The following is an 18,036-nucleotide window of genomic DNA, read 5'->3' as shown; positions in this document are numbered from 1 at the left end:
TACCATCATTCTTCCACATGTAATGAGACCAGCACCCTTAATTTCCCTGAATTAGCAGCATGTTATGCATTTGGCTAATGTGATCCCTGCTTTTGTGACCTTCAGGCTTGATTACTGCAATACGCTATACCCAAGAATGAAACTTAAAACTTAAACAAAAACAAGAGAAAACATCTCCAAGAAATTAAAAATGCATGATTGAGTTTACTTAGCAATGAATACTGCCCAGAGCACGGGTTTCAGTCCTTATCTTCCAAATCCTCCAAGGGCCTACCCTAAACTACCTTGAGGGCCTCTTCACGCTCAAAGATCATGATCTCCCATGACAGTTCCATTGTTGCAGGATAGATAATTGATCCTTGAGAGGAAACAAAGTTTTCTCAGCAACTGCCCACAACAGCAACTCAGTCCCAGAGGATATGATATTAGACATATCTTACATCTCATTAGACAAATATAGAACCCGTATCTTTGCTTAAGCTTTCTCACAAAAACAAAACAAACACAAAAACCCATGCTAACCTGGGGTGAGGGTAGGAGAGTAGAGCAGAGAAAAAGATATCCTTTATTATGTTTACTTGTAGAATTTGTATATGCTTAAATAGAAATTCAGTTAAAGGCTCTATCTCTAATCTATTACTATGACATTCACTTCCAATAACTACTAATAGGATAGAACATTTACAAAAATCCATTTTCCATGTCCCAAACCATTTTATATGCCTCTCAATTTGAACTGTTAAAAGAATAAAATGGATAAAAGAATTCATTTGAAATTCTTCACCTTACGTTCCCATAAATTTGCTGACAAATGCTGTTTTTATATGTGTTGTTTTATCTCTTGAGTTGTTTTCTAATAGTAAGCATTTTTAAGCAATGAATTATGTATTGAGGTGGTTATTGTGACTTTTACTCTCTCATTTGAAGATTTAATATAAATGTATAAACTTGTTTTTTCTCCCTCTGTCTTTTCTTCTGTGATTTGTGTGTAATGTACATTGTCATATTAATTCTGTCTTAGGCAGATGCTTTGTATGTTATGGAACATTTCTTAAAGCATTCATGAAAAAAGTAAATACAGTCTCCCAGCCCCTCTCCCTCCAGAAAAAGAGTTCACAAAGCTCTCCATCCTGAGAAAAAGGCTGGATGTGTTAACTTAATTGGTATTACTTGTGTGTATAACACTAACATGAATAGATGCACAAAACTCCTCATACAGAGGTTTCTCAAGCTTTTAGATAACGTGGGCCATGTCTTAATGGAGAGATTGACTCACGGACCACTATTCCTCCCATTCACACCAGTCGCCTGCCCTTCCATTCATGGTCACATAACACCCTTGTCACAACTGCAGTAATAGCTTACATGGAAAAACAATATTTGAAAATATGAAATATATTTTTAGCTTCCTTTTAATGTGATTTACCAGCTGGAAACAAGGAGAGCCTGCACCAGGTGACCAGCCTGTTCTGCACAGACCAGCAGTCGAAGACTGAGAACTGCTGCTCTAAGAGCTAGCAAGATTTCAGCTAACACATTACATGGGACCCACATATATACAGTTTCCCCAAAGCTAGGAAACAAGCTAAAACACCTTTTCTTCAAATACATTTATGCTGGATAAGGTGAATGAAGCATAACTTTGTTGAAAACATTTTTGAAAAATGTCCTCAAAACCTAGTCTTGTGAATTGTTTGAGAGAGAGAGAGAGAGAGAGAGAGATATTAAAAAAACAATTCACAAGACTAGGTTTTGAGGACATTTTATATATGTTTTAACAGAGATATACCCAATTTACACTGGCTGGCATGACAGTTTTTGCAGAAACCATGTTTAAAAATGGTTGGCTGACACAGGAAACTAGTGTACAGAATACAAAGCTTTGGTGATGTAAACTTGTACAAAGTATTAAAATCAATGTGCTATGAAGCTTTACTATATATATATAGAGAGAGACACTAAAATATAATCAAATATATATAAAATCAATTTTTAAATTTGTATTGCATCAGTGTCTAGATGCCCCAATCAGGAATTGGGGTCCTATTGTGCTAGGCACTGTACATACATATAATGAAAAGACAGGATCTACTGAACTGAGCAGAGGCCAAGAGTACATCCATATCCGAATAAGCTACAGAGTTTGATGGTTCTAAAAAGTAGCATGACATGTCTTGCAAACTATTTAATTATATCATAAAACAGATAACTTTATGGCTAATGTTATTCTCTACATGTTGTGCCTGTTCTTTAGTTCCTGTTCCTCTCTGATGGAAGTTTGATTATACTTTAGTTCTAATCACATGAATACAGTATGCCACAGCAGGTGTACACATAATCTCAATTCTAGTAATTGCTTTATATTCTGGAGATGAGGCCTAATTTGAGCATTTGCTACAGGTGCCATCAATTTCATGAGCAACTAGTTTGTGACTATGTGTACCAGTGCCCTCTACTGGACGTTTTATGTTTTTGTCTTTTGCTTTTTAATATTTCTTTTTCTTTCCAAAACTAAGATTTATACACAACAGAACCTATTCCAAAAGCAGCATGTTGTGCCAAATCTGAATTTGGTCCACCATCAATCATAAGATAATAATATAAACAATACCTCAAAAGAAACACTTATGTGTAAGATAATAAAATTACAAAGTAGATGAACAAGAAATATTAATCATAAACTACAAACAATGGGAAACAGAAAGAAAACCCAACAAACAAATGTCCCATAAATTCTTCATTTTTATCAGTCAACTGAAAGGAATCCCACTGGCTAGACCCATGTCAACCTCCATCAGTTTCTTCTACTCTCTTTTCTCTGACACTAACTCATCAGGAAGTTGGCATCAGTTTGGCCCTACCTACAGTGGTATTTTACATTTTATAGAAATCATATTTAAATTTTATTTAAAGTAAACAAGCAAAATATTTTAACATGGTTTAGCCAACCAGCCTGGGAAGGAACAACCTATTTTAAAACTCTATTTGAAAACATGATCTAGCATAGCATAGAACAGTCGTTCTCAAACTTTTGTACTAGTGACCCCTTTCACACAGCAAGCCTGAGTGTGAACCCCCCTAAAAAATTAAAACCACTTTTTTATATATTTAACACCGTTATAAATGCTAGAGGCAAAGCGGGGTTTGGAGTGGAGGTTGACAGCTTGCGACCCCCCATGTAATAACCTTGTGACCTGCTGACGGGTCCAGACCCCCAGTTTGAGAACCCCTGGCAAAGACTGTATTCTAGAGAGCTAGGCTTAGATCTCGGGCCCACATTCTCCCCTGATTTCAGGCTGCATTGCACAGCTGACTTCAACAGAATCAGCTGAATGATGGCACAGAGCTGGTATAAGCATTTCTTCACTTCTGCCACAGCTGGGGCATTTCTGCCCTAGTTGCTGTGATGACCCTTTGGAGTCATTTGCAAGCAGCATAAACTTATGACAGGAGACTGGACTGGTGCACAGACATCCCAAGAATGAGAGTGTGGCTTAATGTCACCTTAGCACTCTTCTTTCCCGAGTTGCGCTGTGCATTCCTCAGTTGTAGCCAAGAATCTATTTTTAAAAATGTCTTTGCCAGCTCCATCCACAGTAGCTTAGACAAACTGTATTTCAACTGAGTTGGTCTGAATCAGGCCAAACCGGTTAAGCAATATGGTTCCTCACCCAGATGGTGCCTAAAGGGTGGCTACAAATCTGAAAGATGGATCTCGACTCTTCCCTTCCTTGTGTTCTGCTGGGAATGAGAAGGGTCACTCATCTTATTGTCTCTCTTCTATTGCTATACCTTACTTTAAAAGTTCATTTGCATGAGGAAAGCAACCCATGAGGAAAGCAACCCATTACCAACAATCTAAGGCCCTGATCATAGATTTGCCCACACAGATTTACCCACATGCTTTACACTTGTGAGTATTCCCATTGAGCTCCCCGGAACCACTCCTATGCTTAAACTCATCCATAACTCTTGGCAAGCTCAGGGTCACTGTCAGCAATGGGTCCTCCTGAACCAACGTTGCAAATGGTTTGACTGCTAGTATAGATAGGGCAAAACTGTTTTCAGCATCATTACAAAAACTGACAGATACTTTCAGAACCAAGTGTCCCTACTATATGAGCACTTAAACCATTCTCAGTACTAGTTCAGAATGACCTGTTGATAAACATTGTCAGCAATGATCACTTTCCTAATGCAAAGGGAGTTCTAGGAGCTGCTGCCATTACTTTGTTTTGAACAATAATGGCGTGTGTGAATGACCTTCTCAAAAGCAATACATTCTGATTCATGAGGGAACAGAGGATGGGGCATTCTTAAACAGCAGTTCCCAAATGTGGTCCTCTGAGCACTGTTGCTCTGAGGAGCTTTCACCGGCTGGTAACACAGTTGCTCTTGTCCTTGTTCCCAACTGCCTGTACACGAATTCAGGTCCTTCAGTGCAAAAGAGTGGAAATCTGTAATACTTCCAGATGCCTGGCATAAAGACAGCAAAAGAAGTACACAAATAGTTTCCCAACAAAACTGCTGCATTTGCAACCGGGAATTTAAGGCCATGTCTACACTACCAATTTGTGTCAACAAAAGTGATGTCGATACCCATAAGTTGACATAATAAAAATCACAATTTTGTTTTCACACTTGCTCCCTCTATCTGCAGACCGCATCCACAGTGGGGGCACCATCATCAACAGTGTGAGCAATGCACTGTGGGTACCTATCCCACAGTCCTTCCGTCGCTAGGTGTTATGGGACGACGGAGCGGATCGTGGTGTATTGGGGGACAGTGCTAAATGTCCCATGATGCATTGCTTTCTATCCTAGCACTCCATGGGCTTCCGGCTTTCTTTTGCAGCATTTTTTCAACAGCCCTTCTTTGCTGTGAACCCCAGCATCTCTGTGAGAAGGGATGGATCCCACACTGCTCTCCTATGCTCTGTTAACTGTCATGAAGACATTGTGGATGACAGCGCAGTTAATCGTGAAGTTCCTACCGGAAGAAGCCTCGCAGGCGCCTGACCTGATAGGAACAATTTTAGATTGCTTTTGGCATTCATACAGCAGGTGCATAGGGTAGGCCATCACTTTTGGGCTTGTGAAACAAGCACTGAATGGTGGGATCGTATAATCACGCAGGTGTGGGATGACGAGCAGCAGCTACAGAACTTTTGGATGCAGAAAGCCACCTACCTCGAACTGTGCATGGAACTGGCCCCAGACCTGCAGTGCAAGGACACCAGAATGAGAACTGCCCTCTCAGTAGAGAAGCGTGTGGCAATTGCTGTGTGGAAGCTGGCAACTCCAGACTGCTACCAGTCAGTTGCGAATCAATTTGGAGTGGGAAAGTCAACCCTTGGGGATGCATTAATGCAAACGTGCAGGGCAATAAATCACATCCTGCTATGAAGGACTGTGACTTTGGGAAATGTGCGTGAAATAGAGGACGGCTTTGCAGAAATGGGTTTCCTTAACTGTGGAGGGGAGACAGATGGCACACATCTTTCAATTTTGGCACCAGACCGCCTTGCGACGGCATACATCACTAGGAAGGGGTACTTCTCCATAGTGTTGCAGGTGCCTGTGGATCACTGTGGGTGAGGGGACTGGACTCGATGACCTCTCGAGATCCCTTCCAGTCCTAGAGTCTATGAGTTTCACTGACATCAATGTGGGGTGGTCTGGGAAGGTGCATGACGCACACATGTTCAGGAACACCAGCCTGTACAGAAAGCTGCAAGCGGGGATTTTCTTTCCTAACCAGAAGATTACAGTGGGGGGTGTTGAAATGCCCATAGTGATCCTGCGGGATCCTGCGTACCCCTTACAGCCATGGCTCATGAAACCTTATATGGGACACCTGGACATCTTGAAGAAAAAATAATAAAGATGATTTACCATTATAAAAGTTTGCTTTTATTGCACAAGAAACTAACTTCATCCTCTGGGTTAGGTCCTCTTTCCGCCACCTCCGTGCCCTATGAAGTATCCATGCAGCTCTGGGTGATGGAGGTGGGGTCATCACCAAGGATAGCATCCAGTTCCTTATAGAACCGGCAGTGAAGCACCTGAGGGACGGTTTACCTCCCTCGTATTATGGTACACCTGCTTCAGCTCCTTTATCTTTGCTCTGCATTGCAGCGTGTCCCGCTCATAGCCCTTTTCATATAAGCTTTGCGAAATTAAAGCAATGAAATGAAGCATGGTGTCTACACTTGCACTTTGTCAACAAAAATGTAGAGGAAAAAGATATAACTCTCTCGTAAGGGTGGATATATTTTGTCTCTAAAACCAGGCATTTTCCTCAATAAAAGTCGCTTCACCGTTTGGATCGACAAATGGCAGTTTTGGCAACAAAGTGGAGACAAGGCCTTCATGATGGTAATGGGAGAAAAGGTGATTCCTATAATCAGGAATGGGAAGACTGCCAGTGAGATACTTCTTGTACTACAAAGTGGGCCATGCCATTGCAATGTTTGACAACCCCTGCTCTGAATGCAATGCAGCAATTCCTCTGGAGTTTTAGCAGATGGCATCTTTGACTTGCAGTTTTTGCTGTCTCAAAGGGTTATTGTATTAGTGGAAAGAGTAGCAATCTCTCATTTTTGGAAGATAATCTTGATTTGGTAAAGTATGCTTTATGCTTAATTGTGCATGCAGTCTAATTTGCTGCTGCCTGTGTAAACACTACACATAGGGTGACCATATAGCAAGTGTGAAAAATCGGGAGAGAGGGTGGGGGGTAATAGGCACCTGTGTAAGAAAAAGCCCCAAATATTGGGACTGTACTTATACAATTTGGACATCTGGTCACCCTAACTACACACCACAGGAGAAATCCAGGCACTGGGGATATGCGGAGCGGGGTTAACTAGGGCACGCGGACGCCAACTCTGATGACTGCCAATGTGCTGTGCGTTAACCCCCGCTCCCGGGGCTGGGGGATGGAGGCCGTGGGGGGGTCGAAGGGGGCCGCGAGGGGGCGGCTGCCCCGCTCGGGAAGCCGTTAGTTAGCGCCTATCTCCAGCGGCCCGAGCCCAGCGCTGAAGGGGCCGCGCGCGCGCGGGCGGCGGTTGGCGGCCGTTCCCCGCCGGCCCTGCCCGGACGCCGCGTCTCCCCTGGGCCATGACCCGGGACAGCCCGGGCGGGGGCCCGCCCCCAGGGGGGCGGCTGTCTCCCCGCAAGGCCGCGGCGCCGCCCGCCGGCAGCCAGGCCCAGCACGACGAGCACAAGCGGGAGCTGGAGGCGCTGCGGGCCGAGCTGGACGGGGAGCGGCTGCGCTCGCAGGAGAGCCGGCGCCGCTTCGCCGCCGAGGCCCGCGAGCTGCGGGAGGCGGCCGAGCGCGACCGCCAGCTGCTGGCCGACCAGCTCCGCTCCAAGTGGGAGCAGCAGCGGGCCCGGGAGCTGCACCAGCTGCGGGAGCTGAGCCTGCGGGAGCGGGAGGCCGAGATCCGCCAGCTCATCCGCTGGAAGGACGCCGAGCTGCGCCAGGCCCAGGAGCTGCTCCAGCGGGAGCGGGACGCCGCCGTGCGGCAGGCCCGGGACCTGCAGCGGCAGCTGGCCGAGGAGCTGGTGAGCCGGGGCTACAGCAGCACCCGGGGCTGCCCCGCGGGGCTGAGCAGCGAGTGCCGCGGGAAGCTGCAGGAGGTGCTGGGCAAGCTGCGCTGGGAGACCGATGGCGACCAGGCCGCCCGCATCCGCCACCTCAGGGCCGAGCTGGAGCTGGAGCGGAGCCTCTTCCTCAAGTACATCCTGGAGCGGTTCGAGGGCGAGCAGCAGCCCGCCGGCTCCCCGCATAGGGCCCGGCACGGCCCGCTGCCCCGCCTCAGCAGCAGCCTCCTGGAAGGGCCGAGGCCCCGCTCCTTGGAAAGCCTCATCGCCGCCGCCTCCCCGGATGGGGGAGCCGCCAGGTCTCGCTCGCTGGACAGCAGCCTAGCCAAGCCCGAGTCTTCGCAGGCAGGGCACCAGGCCCCGCTGGAGGGGAGCCCCCCGCAGAGCCCCTGCCCGGGGCAGCAGCCGGCCCAAAAGGCCTTGGAAGAAGATGTCCACCCGCAGGAAGGAGCTGCCAAGGAGCTCCCTCTGAAGCCCTCCAGTAAGGAGTGGCCCCTGGAGTGCTTGGACTCGCCTCCTGAAGGGAAGATGGGCAGCTGGGGGTCTGCAGGAGAGGGTGGCACCCAGGCAGTGGGGCAGCAGCAGGAGTGGCTCTCTGGTAGCAGTTACAGCCAGCTGGTGAAGCAGAACACCGACCTGCTAAGTGCCCTGGAGGATCTAGAGCAGCGATGCACAGCCCTTAAGGAAGAGAATGGCCTTCTGAGGAGAAACAGCTTTCCTGAGATGCAGGAGAAGGTGAAGCGGCTCAAGAGGAAAAATGGAGATCTGGCTATCATTGCCAAGCGATTGGAAGAGAGAGCCAGGAAACTCCAGGAGTCCAACCTCAAGGTGGTCAATGCCCCAATGCCAGTATCCCTCAAAGGCTCCAGTGTGGAACTGTGCAAGAAAGCATTTGCCCGGCAGCGGGCTAAAGACCTGAGTGAACAAGCTAGCATCCTTCTGGCCAAAGATAAACAGATAGAAGCCTTGCAGAGAGAGTGTTGGGAGCTGCACGCCAAACTGGCCACAGGCAAGGAGGGCTCATGCTGGCTCAATTTAAGTGACTTTGATCGTTTGTTGCGGGAGTCTCAGAAAGAAGTGTTACGATTACAGAGACAGATCACACTGAAGAACCTGAAAGAGTCTCTACAGTCCTCCAAAATGGGTCCAGACAGTTCTTCTCCAGCCGCTACCATGTGCCTAATACAGGAAACACTTGCACCAAACATTGATGCAAGCTTAGATGGTTCATCTTTGCCAAAACACACAACACCAGGATCAATCACTTTGGCAAAGGATATTAAGTCAGTAGTACTACCTTTGGGAAATGTGTCTGAGGAACATGAAAACATCCCTTTAAAAACAGACCCAGACAGCAAAAATCAAATACAGCATTTGGAAGTAGAGCTTAGTAAGAAATTTAAGCAGTGTGAAAACCTTGAACAAGAAATGGAGAAAAAGCAGAAAAAATGTGAAGAGTTGGAAATGCAGCTTCAGGAATTGTTGACTGAAAATGCCAGAATGGCTGAGGAAAACGCTCAACTCAGTGGGAAAACTAAATGGACAGAAAAGGTTGAATCTGAAAATGCTGCCCTGAAGGTGAAATTAATGGGAGTGACAGAGGAGTGGAATTCTGCTGTCCAGTTGACAAAAGGACTTCAAACCAAGGTGGAGGATTTAGAGCATGTACTGAAGGACATGAAAGAAATGGCAGAGAGAAGGCAACAGTTGGAGGTTGACCATGAGGAAACACTGTTAGTACTGCAGAAGAAAGAAGAGGAGGTCAAATATTTGCAGCAGGCCCAGGTAGAAGCAAAAAGGGAACATGAAGAGGTAGTACAGCTATTAGAAGCCCAGGTGAGAGAATTGGAGAATCAGTATCACAGTCAAACGGAACATTTTAATCTTCTGTCTCAGGAACTGGAACAATTACAAATAAAAAATTCTGACCTTGTGTCTTCAGACTTGCCACACGCTACATGCTGTTCCTCAGAAGATTGCCATGCTCTTCAGTGTAGTAAGACTATTAATGATGTAGACTTTGTATCCACTCCTGCTGCTTTTAAGAAGCAAAGCAAGAAACCGGAGTTCCAGTCAAACTCCTCAAAATCAGAATCCACACAGTACAGTCCTAAGTCCTGCCCCACTCCAGAGGGGGATAGTGCAAGTGAGATGGATGAATTGGAGACAGACAAATTTTCCCTAATCTTGGAGCCTGAGAGACAAGGCCCTGCAAAACTTCAAGTGTTTTTAGCTCGATACAGCTATGACCCTTTTGATGGTCCTAATAAGAACCCTGAGGCGGAGCTTCCACTGACAGCAGGAGAATACATTTATATCTATGGAGAGATGGATGAGGATGGCTTCTTCGAAGGAGAGCTGATGGATGGCAGAAGAGGGCTGGTTCCCTCTAATTTGATAGAAGAAGTTTCAGATGATGACCTCATGACCTTTGTGCCTCCAAAGACAAGTGACCTCTCCCATACTTCAGATCATGAAATGAGTTTCCTCAGCAGAAGTGCTAGTAGTGGAGAAAAGAGTGATTGCCATGATGAAGAAATCAGTGTCAATCTATTGCCTAATAGATTAGAAGGAGACATGGAAATGCCTGATCATACAGCGGTGCCTTATCCCAGAAATTTGACTCTAATCAAATTGTTTGCAAGAAGTGTTGTTATAGGCTGGGAGTCACCACTCATGCCAGCTGGCTGGGGAGATGTGCAGAGTTATAACATATATGTAGATACAGAACTTTGCCAAAATGTGAGGTCTGGTTGTCAGACTCAAGCAGCAATTGAGAATCTGGATTTAAAGATTAAGGCATATCGGATCTCGGTACAAAGTGTGACAGAGAAGGGAAACTCGGATAAGATGCAATGTACCTTCCTTGTAGGGCAAGGTTTCCATTTAGCACCAGCACTTCTGAAACTTAGGAGCATCACTGCCACTTCAGCAGAGGTCACCTGGTTACCAAGCAGTAGCAACTACACTCACGCAGTGTACCTTAATGAGAAGGAGTGTGATGTGACAAAGGCAGGGATCTACTGGTACACTTTCCATAACCTGCAGCCCAACACTCAATACAATGCAAAAGTGGAAACACAGCCTCAGAAGATGGTATGGGATTTGCCTCAAGAGAAATGGGAGCAGAAATCAGCAATGATTAAGTTCATTACTCCATCAGAGGGACCACCTGATGCTCCACTTGATGTCCAAGTACAGTCTGATCCCTCAGCAGGCATTCTAGTTATCAGCTGGCTACCAGTGACAATTGATGCAGCAGGATCATCCAATGGGGTACGAGTTACTGGTTATGCTGTGTATGTCAATGGACAAAGAGTAACAGAAGTTATATCTCCAACAGCTGGGAGTGCCATAGTAGAACTGTCCCAGTTAGAGATGCTACAAGGGTCTCAGAAGGTTTCTGTGAGAACTGTCTCCTCCAATGGAGAGTCAGTTGATTCTGTGCCAGCTCTGATTCCCTCAGCCATGTTGAATGTTCCCAGTTGTTGTTCATCATCAAAGTCTACGTCTACCAGCCTGACCTCTGAATTACCCTATGGGGAATTCATAGACTCTCAGCATGTGAAAATCCCTTTGATGCATTGCACATCTTCACCCTCTTCAGAGATGTTCATGGCCAGTCAGGATAACAAATTCACCATTCACTTCACCTCCAACTGTGGAGACTCAGTAGCTTCTCTGCCAGCAAGCATCCCCCGACACCAGTTGTTCTCCTCTCAGAGTTCTTCCTTGATACATGAGCTTGCAATGTGCAACACTGGTGATAACATAGCAAGAGATAAAGATGATAAATGTTTAAAGTCTTATCAGCAGACAGCAGTCAGTGTGCAACCTTCAGGCCTTGTCTTTCCAACTAGATGGACTGAAGAATCAGTCAATTCCAGGATGTCAGCATTAAAAGAACTTACTGAAGACAGTCAGAGAAAGAGGATAAAAAAGCTCTTTGTTACTAAAAAAGCTGTGCTTGAAAATCAAACAGACACTAGCAACATGAAAATGTCTGTGATCACCCACTCTGTGCCCTCTAACGACAAGTCTGTGAAAGATTCAACCACTCAAGATATTGAGGCATATGATGAGAGCTGCTTGAGTTCTGGGCCTCAGCTGTGTTCTAGTCAGCTTGAATTGGAGGACAGTTACAGAGACATAGGTATACCTAATATCTGTGTTCAGAAAGCCCCATATATTTCCACTGAGAAGAAACAGACGAAAGAATTATGCAAAGAAGTCCCCAGCCTAGGGATGTCTAGAGGTGAAATACAGGAAGACCAAACATCAAGAATAGGACACTGGCAATTGAATCCTGTTGGTGACCACAGCCACAGTTCTGACCTTTCAGATATTTTGGAAGAGGAAGAAGAGGACCTGGATTTAGACATGCAGGAAGAGAATAGAATAAAGGTGGTTGGTAACAATTCCAGGCTACTGGAGCTTCCAGAGTTTCCCATGCAGTGGGCTCAAAACAGAAAAATGAGCAAGACTTTAAGAATAGGCCAAGCAGGGACATCTTTATTTTCCAAAGCAGGCCCTCTGAGAAGCTTCATCTCAGAGGAAATAGATAATAATGATGATGCAGTAAGGATATTTGTGGCCCTTTTTGACTACGATCCCATGTCTATGTCACCTAATCTTGATGCAGCTGAAGAGGAGCTCCCATTTAAAAAGGGGCAGATTCTAAAGGTGGTTGGTGATAAAGATGCGGATGGCTTTTACAGAGGTGAATATGCAGGAAGGGCAGGGTATATTCCCTATAATATGGTGTCTGAAGTGCAGGTGGAGAGTAGTGAAATGAAACAGCGCCTGTTAAAACAAGGTTCCATTACTGATGAAAAATCTGCGATCAACTTAGTGGAGGTGGATACAAAGAATAACAAGTCTCACCCGGAACATAGCTGGCAGGATAGCAAGGCTGAACAGCTTACTTCTAAGACAGTGGTGGCTGCCTTTGACTACAACCCAAGGGAGAACTCATTACATGTAGATGTGGAAAGTGAGCTGACATTTAATGCTGGAGACATCATCACAGTATTTGGGTCTGTGGATGATGATGGATTCTACTATGGGGAGTTCAATGGACAGAGAGGCCTTATCCCATCTGACTTTGTAAAAGCTATCTCTCGGGATGAAGAGTAAAAGAGGATTTGTTTAAAAGACACCTCTGCAGAGAGTTATAGGAGAAGGAAAAGAATCTGATATATCAATTAAAAAAAAGCACAAAATGTAGATGAAAAATTTGATCTTTAGCGAGGTCTAGCATTAAAAACTATCCATGAAAATGCCTCCTATAAAATGTATATTTTTAAGAATTGAACAACTAGACAATTCATATGTACTTGAATCTCTGAGCATATGAGAATAATAGTATGAACTATTTGCAGAAGGCTCCAAATAGATTTTTAGTTGTAAAACAAACAGGATAACTTTAAATTTGTTACTAAGACCTGTAAGAAAGTTAGAAGTGAATTTTAAATATTTTCCTGTAGGGATTATGAAAAGAGTGCTTTGCAGAGATAAAAGTGAATTTCACATACAGTTTAAAACATTGTACGCCTTAATCTTTTTTTCTTTTTAAATGGAGGAGATGTATATGTTTTCTCTATGTTGGTACTTAATGGATCAACTTCTACCACTTTCTACAGTACATACAGTAATGGTGTGGAATGGCTGTTAAAAGCATGCCAGATAGTATTTTTCTCAAGGGGTAGGTGAACTTCGACTACTTTTTAGAATGTCTTTCTCTACACAAATAACTGATTCATTAGCCCCCTTCTCCTCTTCTTCATTGAGAGTTGCCGTTCAAAGAGAGGAAGATGTTCAGAATGTGTAGAATGCTACAGTGACTGTGGGCAGAATGTTCCAATAGCTGACACAGAGCAAAACAAAAATATTCAAGGGTAGACACCTACCTAGTACAGAGTCCAAATGATTTCCAGCTCTGAACTGAATATAAACCCTGTTTCAGTCTAGATTTTGATTTTAAGGAAGATACTGGTTTCTCTCTAGCCAGTTGCTCCCATTAAAGCTTGTGTTATCTAGGAGAAACTTAACAGCTGCATGTGCTTTAACACTGTGGTGTCTTTGTGTGATTTACACTGAAATTTCTCTTTCCCATTTCTGAGTGGGAGGTCTGTAATACCTCAACGTTTGTTGAAAAGAATATGCTCTCTCCTGCTGCCATTGAAGTCAGTAGGAGTTTTTCAGTTGACTTCAAGGAGAGCTGGATTGTGTCCAATGGTTGCACTTCATTGTCTCATATCTCAGGGGTTATTAACATAGGCATCTTGTCCTATAAATATTCATTTGTGCCTAGGATCACATAAGGCATGCTCTACATAGGAGTCAATACCAGAAGCGTTCTTGCACGAAGGGCTGTGTTAAATAGCTTTTGCACACTGGAAGGCTTACATTTGCTGCAGAGAATACTCATCCCAATGACAGACTTTAATAGGAAGGATTCTGTTGGGTTAATGTTAGGTTCCCAATCTGAAGATGACTCCATTCAGGCACAGGAGTCCGCTTGGACAAACTTACTCTCAGGAACAGGGTGTCCTTTTGTGCAGTTTGTTTTGAAAATGTAGGGGTCGGTTTCTGTCCTTTAACTTATTTAAATATTTTACTTCACTTATTTATGGAGATATTAAACTGTTTTACTTGTTTACTTATTTAAATATTTTATTTGTTTACATATCTAAATACTTGTTTTACTATTGTATGATTCAGAGTATGACTACAGAAGCTATGAAGAGTGACTCAAAGCTCTTGAAGTAGGATCAAAGCTGTATATGTAGATAAGTTTGAAAACAGGAGAGTTTGCAGATGTTTCCTTGTGAGATGTATTCTTTGTGTTATGATGTTACTGTTAGACCTATGGGAAGTTTCTGTCTTTTATACCAATGTTAATTTTCTTGCATATTTCACTTTGTCTTAAGAAAGCAATTTGTTTCATTTTGAAATTTCAATTTTAAAAGTGATATCCATAGGTGCTAGTGATACATTTTTATTTAAAAAAATATAATAAAGCTTATTTATTATTTTCTGAGTATTTGCCTCTGTTCTTCATTGACGCTTAGAGTGGTGTTATGAACTTGCAAAATTTTGATTAAATTTTTTTTTACTTGTTTGATTTTCCCATTTCATTCTGTGTCTAAACAATACACCAATCACTTTGAAGCCTAATGAATTTTCAGATTTAAGACCCTGATTTTGGGTTGTGGCAGAATTGACCTTGGTTTATCCCTAATGGTAGAGATGGTATCTTTATGCCACCTTTGCACCTCCTGGATTCTGGGCAGCTGGGGGCTGGTTTTGTCCCAGAGACAAGTAATTGCCCAGTAGCCTAGAATAAACAGAGCACAGATTGTTCCAGTCATGCCTCCTTCTATTGTGCACCCTTCTGTGATTTCAGATAGTATTTCTTTCTAACATTCATTTATTTTCTAGATTTAAATGAGCATGCATGGTGGCAACAAATACATGTTATGAGAAAATTGTCACCCATGCAGAAAACAGCAGTATATGCTAATTATTAATTTATATAAATAATTATATGGTACCACTAGATGGCAGCAGAGCCCACGGTATCAGACTATGTATAGTGTATGGTCCTGTTAGCTAAAGGACATGGTCAGTTTAAACATCACGTTTTTTTCCAAGCTGTTGTTGTTGACACCTTTAAATTATTTTTAAAATGAACTGTTAACACTGAATTTACTTTTAACTATTTATGCTGTTTACTTTTTGCATTCCTCTTGGCTCAGACAATGAAAATAAGAGTAGTCAGATTTGCTTTGGTTATGAATATTGCAAGTGAAGGTTTGGTTTTTTTAATTTTTTTTAAATTAATGGAAGCATTTCTGTTAGTCTTAAATTTGGAAAAGCTTGTTTAAAAATATTTAAATTTGGGCCCAAACTTGACCTGACAGCATCCCTTCAAACTGTGAATGACTGAGGCCCCAATCCTACAAGCACACATGATTTTGTTCTTAACTCTGAGCACAAGTTGTCCCATGGAAGTAAATGGTATTACTCGGATGTTTCATGTTACGCTTGTGAATAAATGTTTGCAGGACTGCCACCTGTTTTAATTGCTTGATGAAAGGATGCTATGAGAACCTTTAGGAAACCCTACGTTCGGATAGTTGTCAACAATGAACCTGCATTGTTTAGATATTCTGCATTACAGAGCATCTGCAAGATGGGAGGAGGAGTTTGAAGGTTTGAAACATCATTTAGTGCTTGGCTTCCTTTCACTCATCTTTAGTACATGTTGAGAATTTTTATTTCACTGAACTTTTCTCAAGTTAAAAAAGAAAAAATTTTTTATTTACATTTTTTTCATTCAGAGGTTAGCCAGCACATTTTATCACATTACAAATCAATTTTCTGTTTTTTAAAGAAAGTAGGGAACATCTTTTTATGTGTTTGTACACTGCCTAGCACAGTAGTACTGGTGTCTCTAGGTGCTACGTTAGAACAATTAATAATTAGGTGTCCATTTCCTACTTTATATTTTCATGTTATTTAATTACAGGATAGAAAATTCAAAGTGCCTTGTATCCAAAATAAAAATTTAATATATATTGTGTTAGATTTATTTAGTACCCATATATTTTTCATGGCTGTTTATGGAGATGATAAACAGATTCCCAACATAAGTAATTTAAGAGCCTATTCTAGTGTGGCAAGGTGATTACTTTTTGCAGGGAAATGTAAGGGAAGAAATTATATAGTGAAATTTTAACTACAGACAAAAGTACCTGATGTTAAGGCTCAAATCCACAAAGGTATTTTGGGTTCTAATTTCTGTTGATTTATGGATCTGGGCCTAAGTCTCTTTGTTTAGGCTTTGCATGACTTAAAAAAAAAAAGTAAACTTAAAAAATTCAGTTTTGTTTTGTTTTAACATTCCCTGCAATGTTGGGAACCCAAAGACTGAAGCATTATTACTCCACTGGGGTCCTAGCAGTATGTTTGATGGTGTTGGAATTTCTCATTAGACCATTACGACTGGATCCCTTTACCCTCTCTGTTTGTCATATGAGCATTGGCTAATCAAACTGATTCTGCCCCGCAATCGGTTTCATTCCTTTCTTCTTCTCATATCACCCTCATCTTCTAAACTGTCCACCAGTAAACTTCCTCAGTGCATCCTTTCCCTATCCATCATCCAGTTATTTATTCAGTCTTACTGAGTGAGGTACCAAACCATTCTCTGTGGAATCAAACATGTTCTTGAGAGAGAGAAGAGGTGGGTGAGGTTTGAGCTACACAGAACTCTTCTTCAGGTCATTGCGTAGAGAGCTCTGTGTCGCTCAAAAGCTTGTCTCTATTACCAGCAGAAGTGGAGGAATAGAAGATAATACCTCACCCACTTAATCTCTCAACATAGCTACAACAACACAGCAAACAGCATGATCTCTAGTGGGTTTTAAAGAAAAGGGCACCACAGTAAAATATGTAAGTCGGTGGTTATGGTTTTTGTTTTGTTTTTGTTTTAAAAGTTAAATAAATGGATTATTTTTGAAGTGCTGAAAACAGTTTTTGGAGAGAGACATCGGACCATAAAGATCTACCTCACTCATCAACAGGTTCTCATATTTTAGAATAATTTCAGGGAAACAAGGTTTTCAACACCAAGAAAAACAGATTTTGATTCCCCAAAGCTATGCTATAATTATGCTAACATTAAACAGCTAAGATAGGAAAAGCAGGAAACCTATCGTATATGTAATATATGTTGTTATAGGAAAACTCGTCTTAATATGGCTAAAGTGCTTGTAAATCTGCACTGAAGTTAATAGAAAAAAGACATCCTAAATATAAGGAATGATAAGAAAAACTATAGGTTATTTAGAAAAACCTGTAATGAAAATGCAGTTAACATAATGCTAACTGAAAATACTAAACTTGCTTTTAAATTGCCCATATCATTCTTTTAAAGCCCATGCCTGACAGTGATTGCAAAATAATAATAATAATAATGAAGGGTGGCTTCTTTGCACAGGCTCTTCAGAATCCACCCCAATACAGTTACTGATGTCAAGGTCAAAGTTAAGCTATCAGAGTGGTAATTGCTCCAAGTAATACTTTAGGGAGGTAATAGCCCCAAGATGCTGGAAGTCAGACTTTCTTGTTGAAAATGGAATGTACTTGAATCTGATTTCAGAGATAAGAACGTGGTCCAAACGGGAGGCCAAATTGTATGCAGTTGCATCTCATATGTTTGAGCTAAGGAGATCCTATGTGCCACCCAGACCCAGTTGGCTTGGAAGCACCTGGAACCCAGCTATTGGGGCCACTCATAACTAACTGGTGCCATACAAAATAATACTAGGCCAGGTTGCAACAGAAGGCAGTGCAGTTGAGGTAGTAAAGAGGAGGGAGTAGCTGTATATGATACTAAAATTAGAAAATTAATGTGTAGTT

At 42.7% G+C, this 18,036-nt stretch overlaps 1 protein-coding gene across 1 annotated transcript; it reads left to right on the top strand.

The window, feature by feature from the left end:
- The first annotated feature begins 7,122 nt into the window (after positions 1-7,122).
- RIMBP3C (RIMS binding protein 3C) lies at positions 7,123-14,636 on the top strand. Its single transcript, XM_050923983.1, has one exon. It carries the CDS (start codon positions 7,123-7,125, stop codon positions 12,742-12,744), a length of 5,622 nt encoding a protein of 1,873 aa, XP_050779940.1. The 3' UTR covers positions 12,745-14,636.
- Positions 14,637-18,036: the final 3,400 nt, after the last annotated feature.

This window comes from Gopherus flavomarginatus, chromosome 15, assembly GCF_025201925.1.
Source record: "Gopherus flavomarginatus isolate rGopFla2 chromosome 15, rGopFla2.mat.asm, whole genome shotgun sequence".
NCBI lineage: Eukaryota > Metazoa > Chordata > Testudines > Testudinidae > Gopherus > Gopherus flavomarginatus.
The sequence above is the reverse complement of the archived record's forward strand: the minus strand, read 5'-3'. Positions and strand labels throughout refer to the sequence as shown.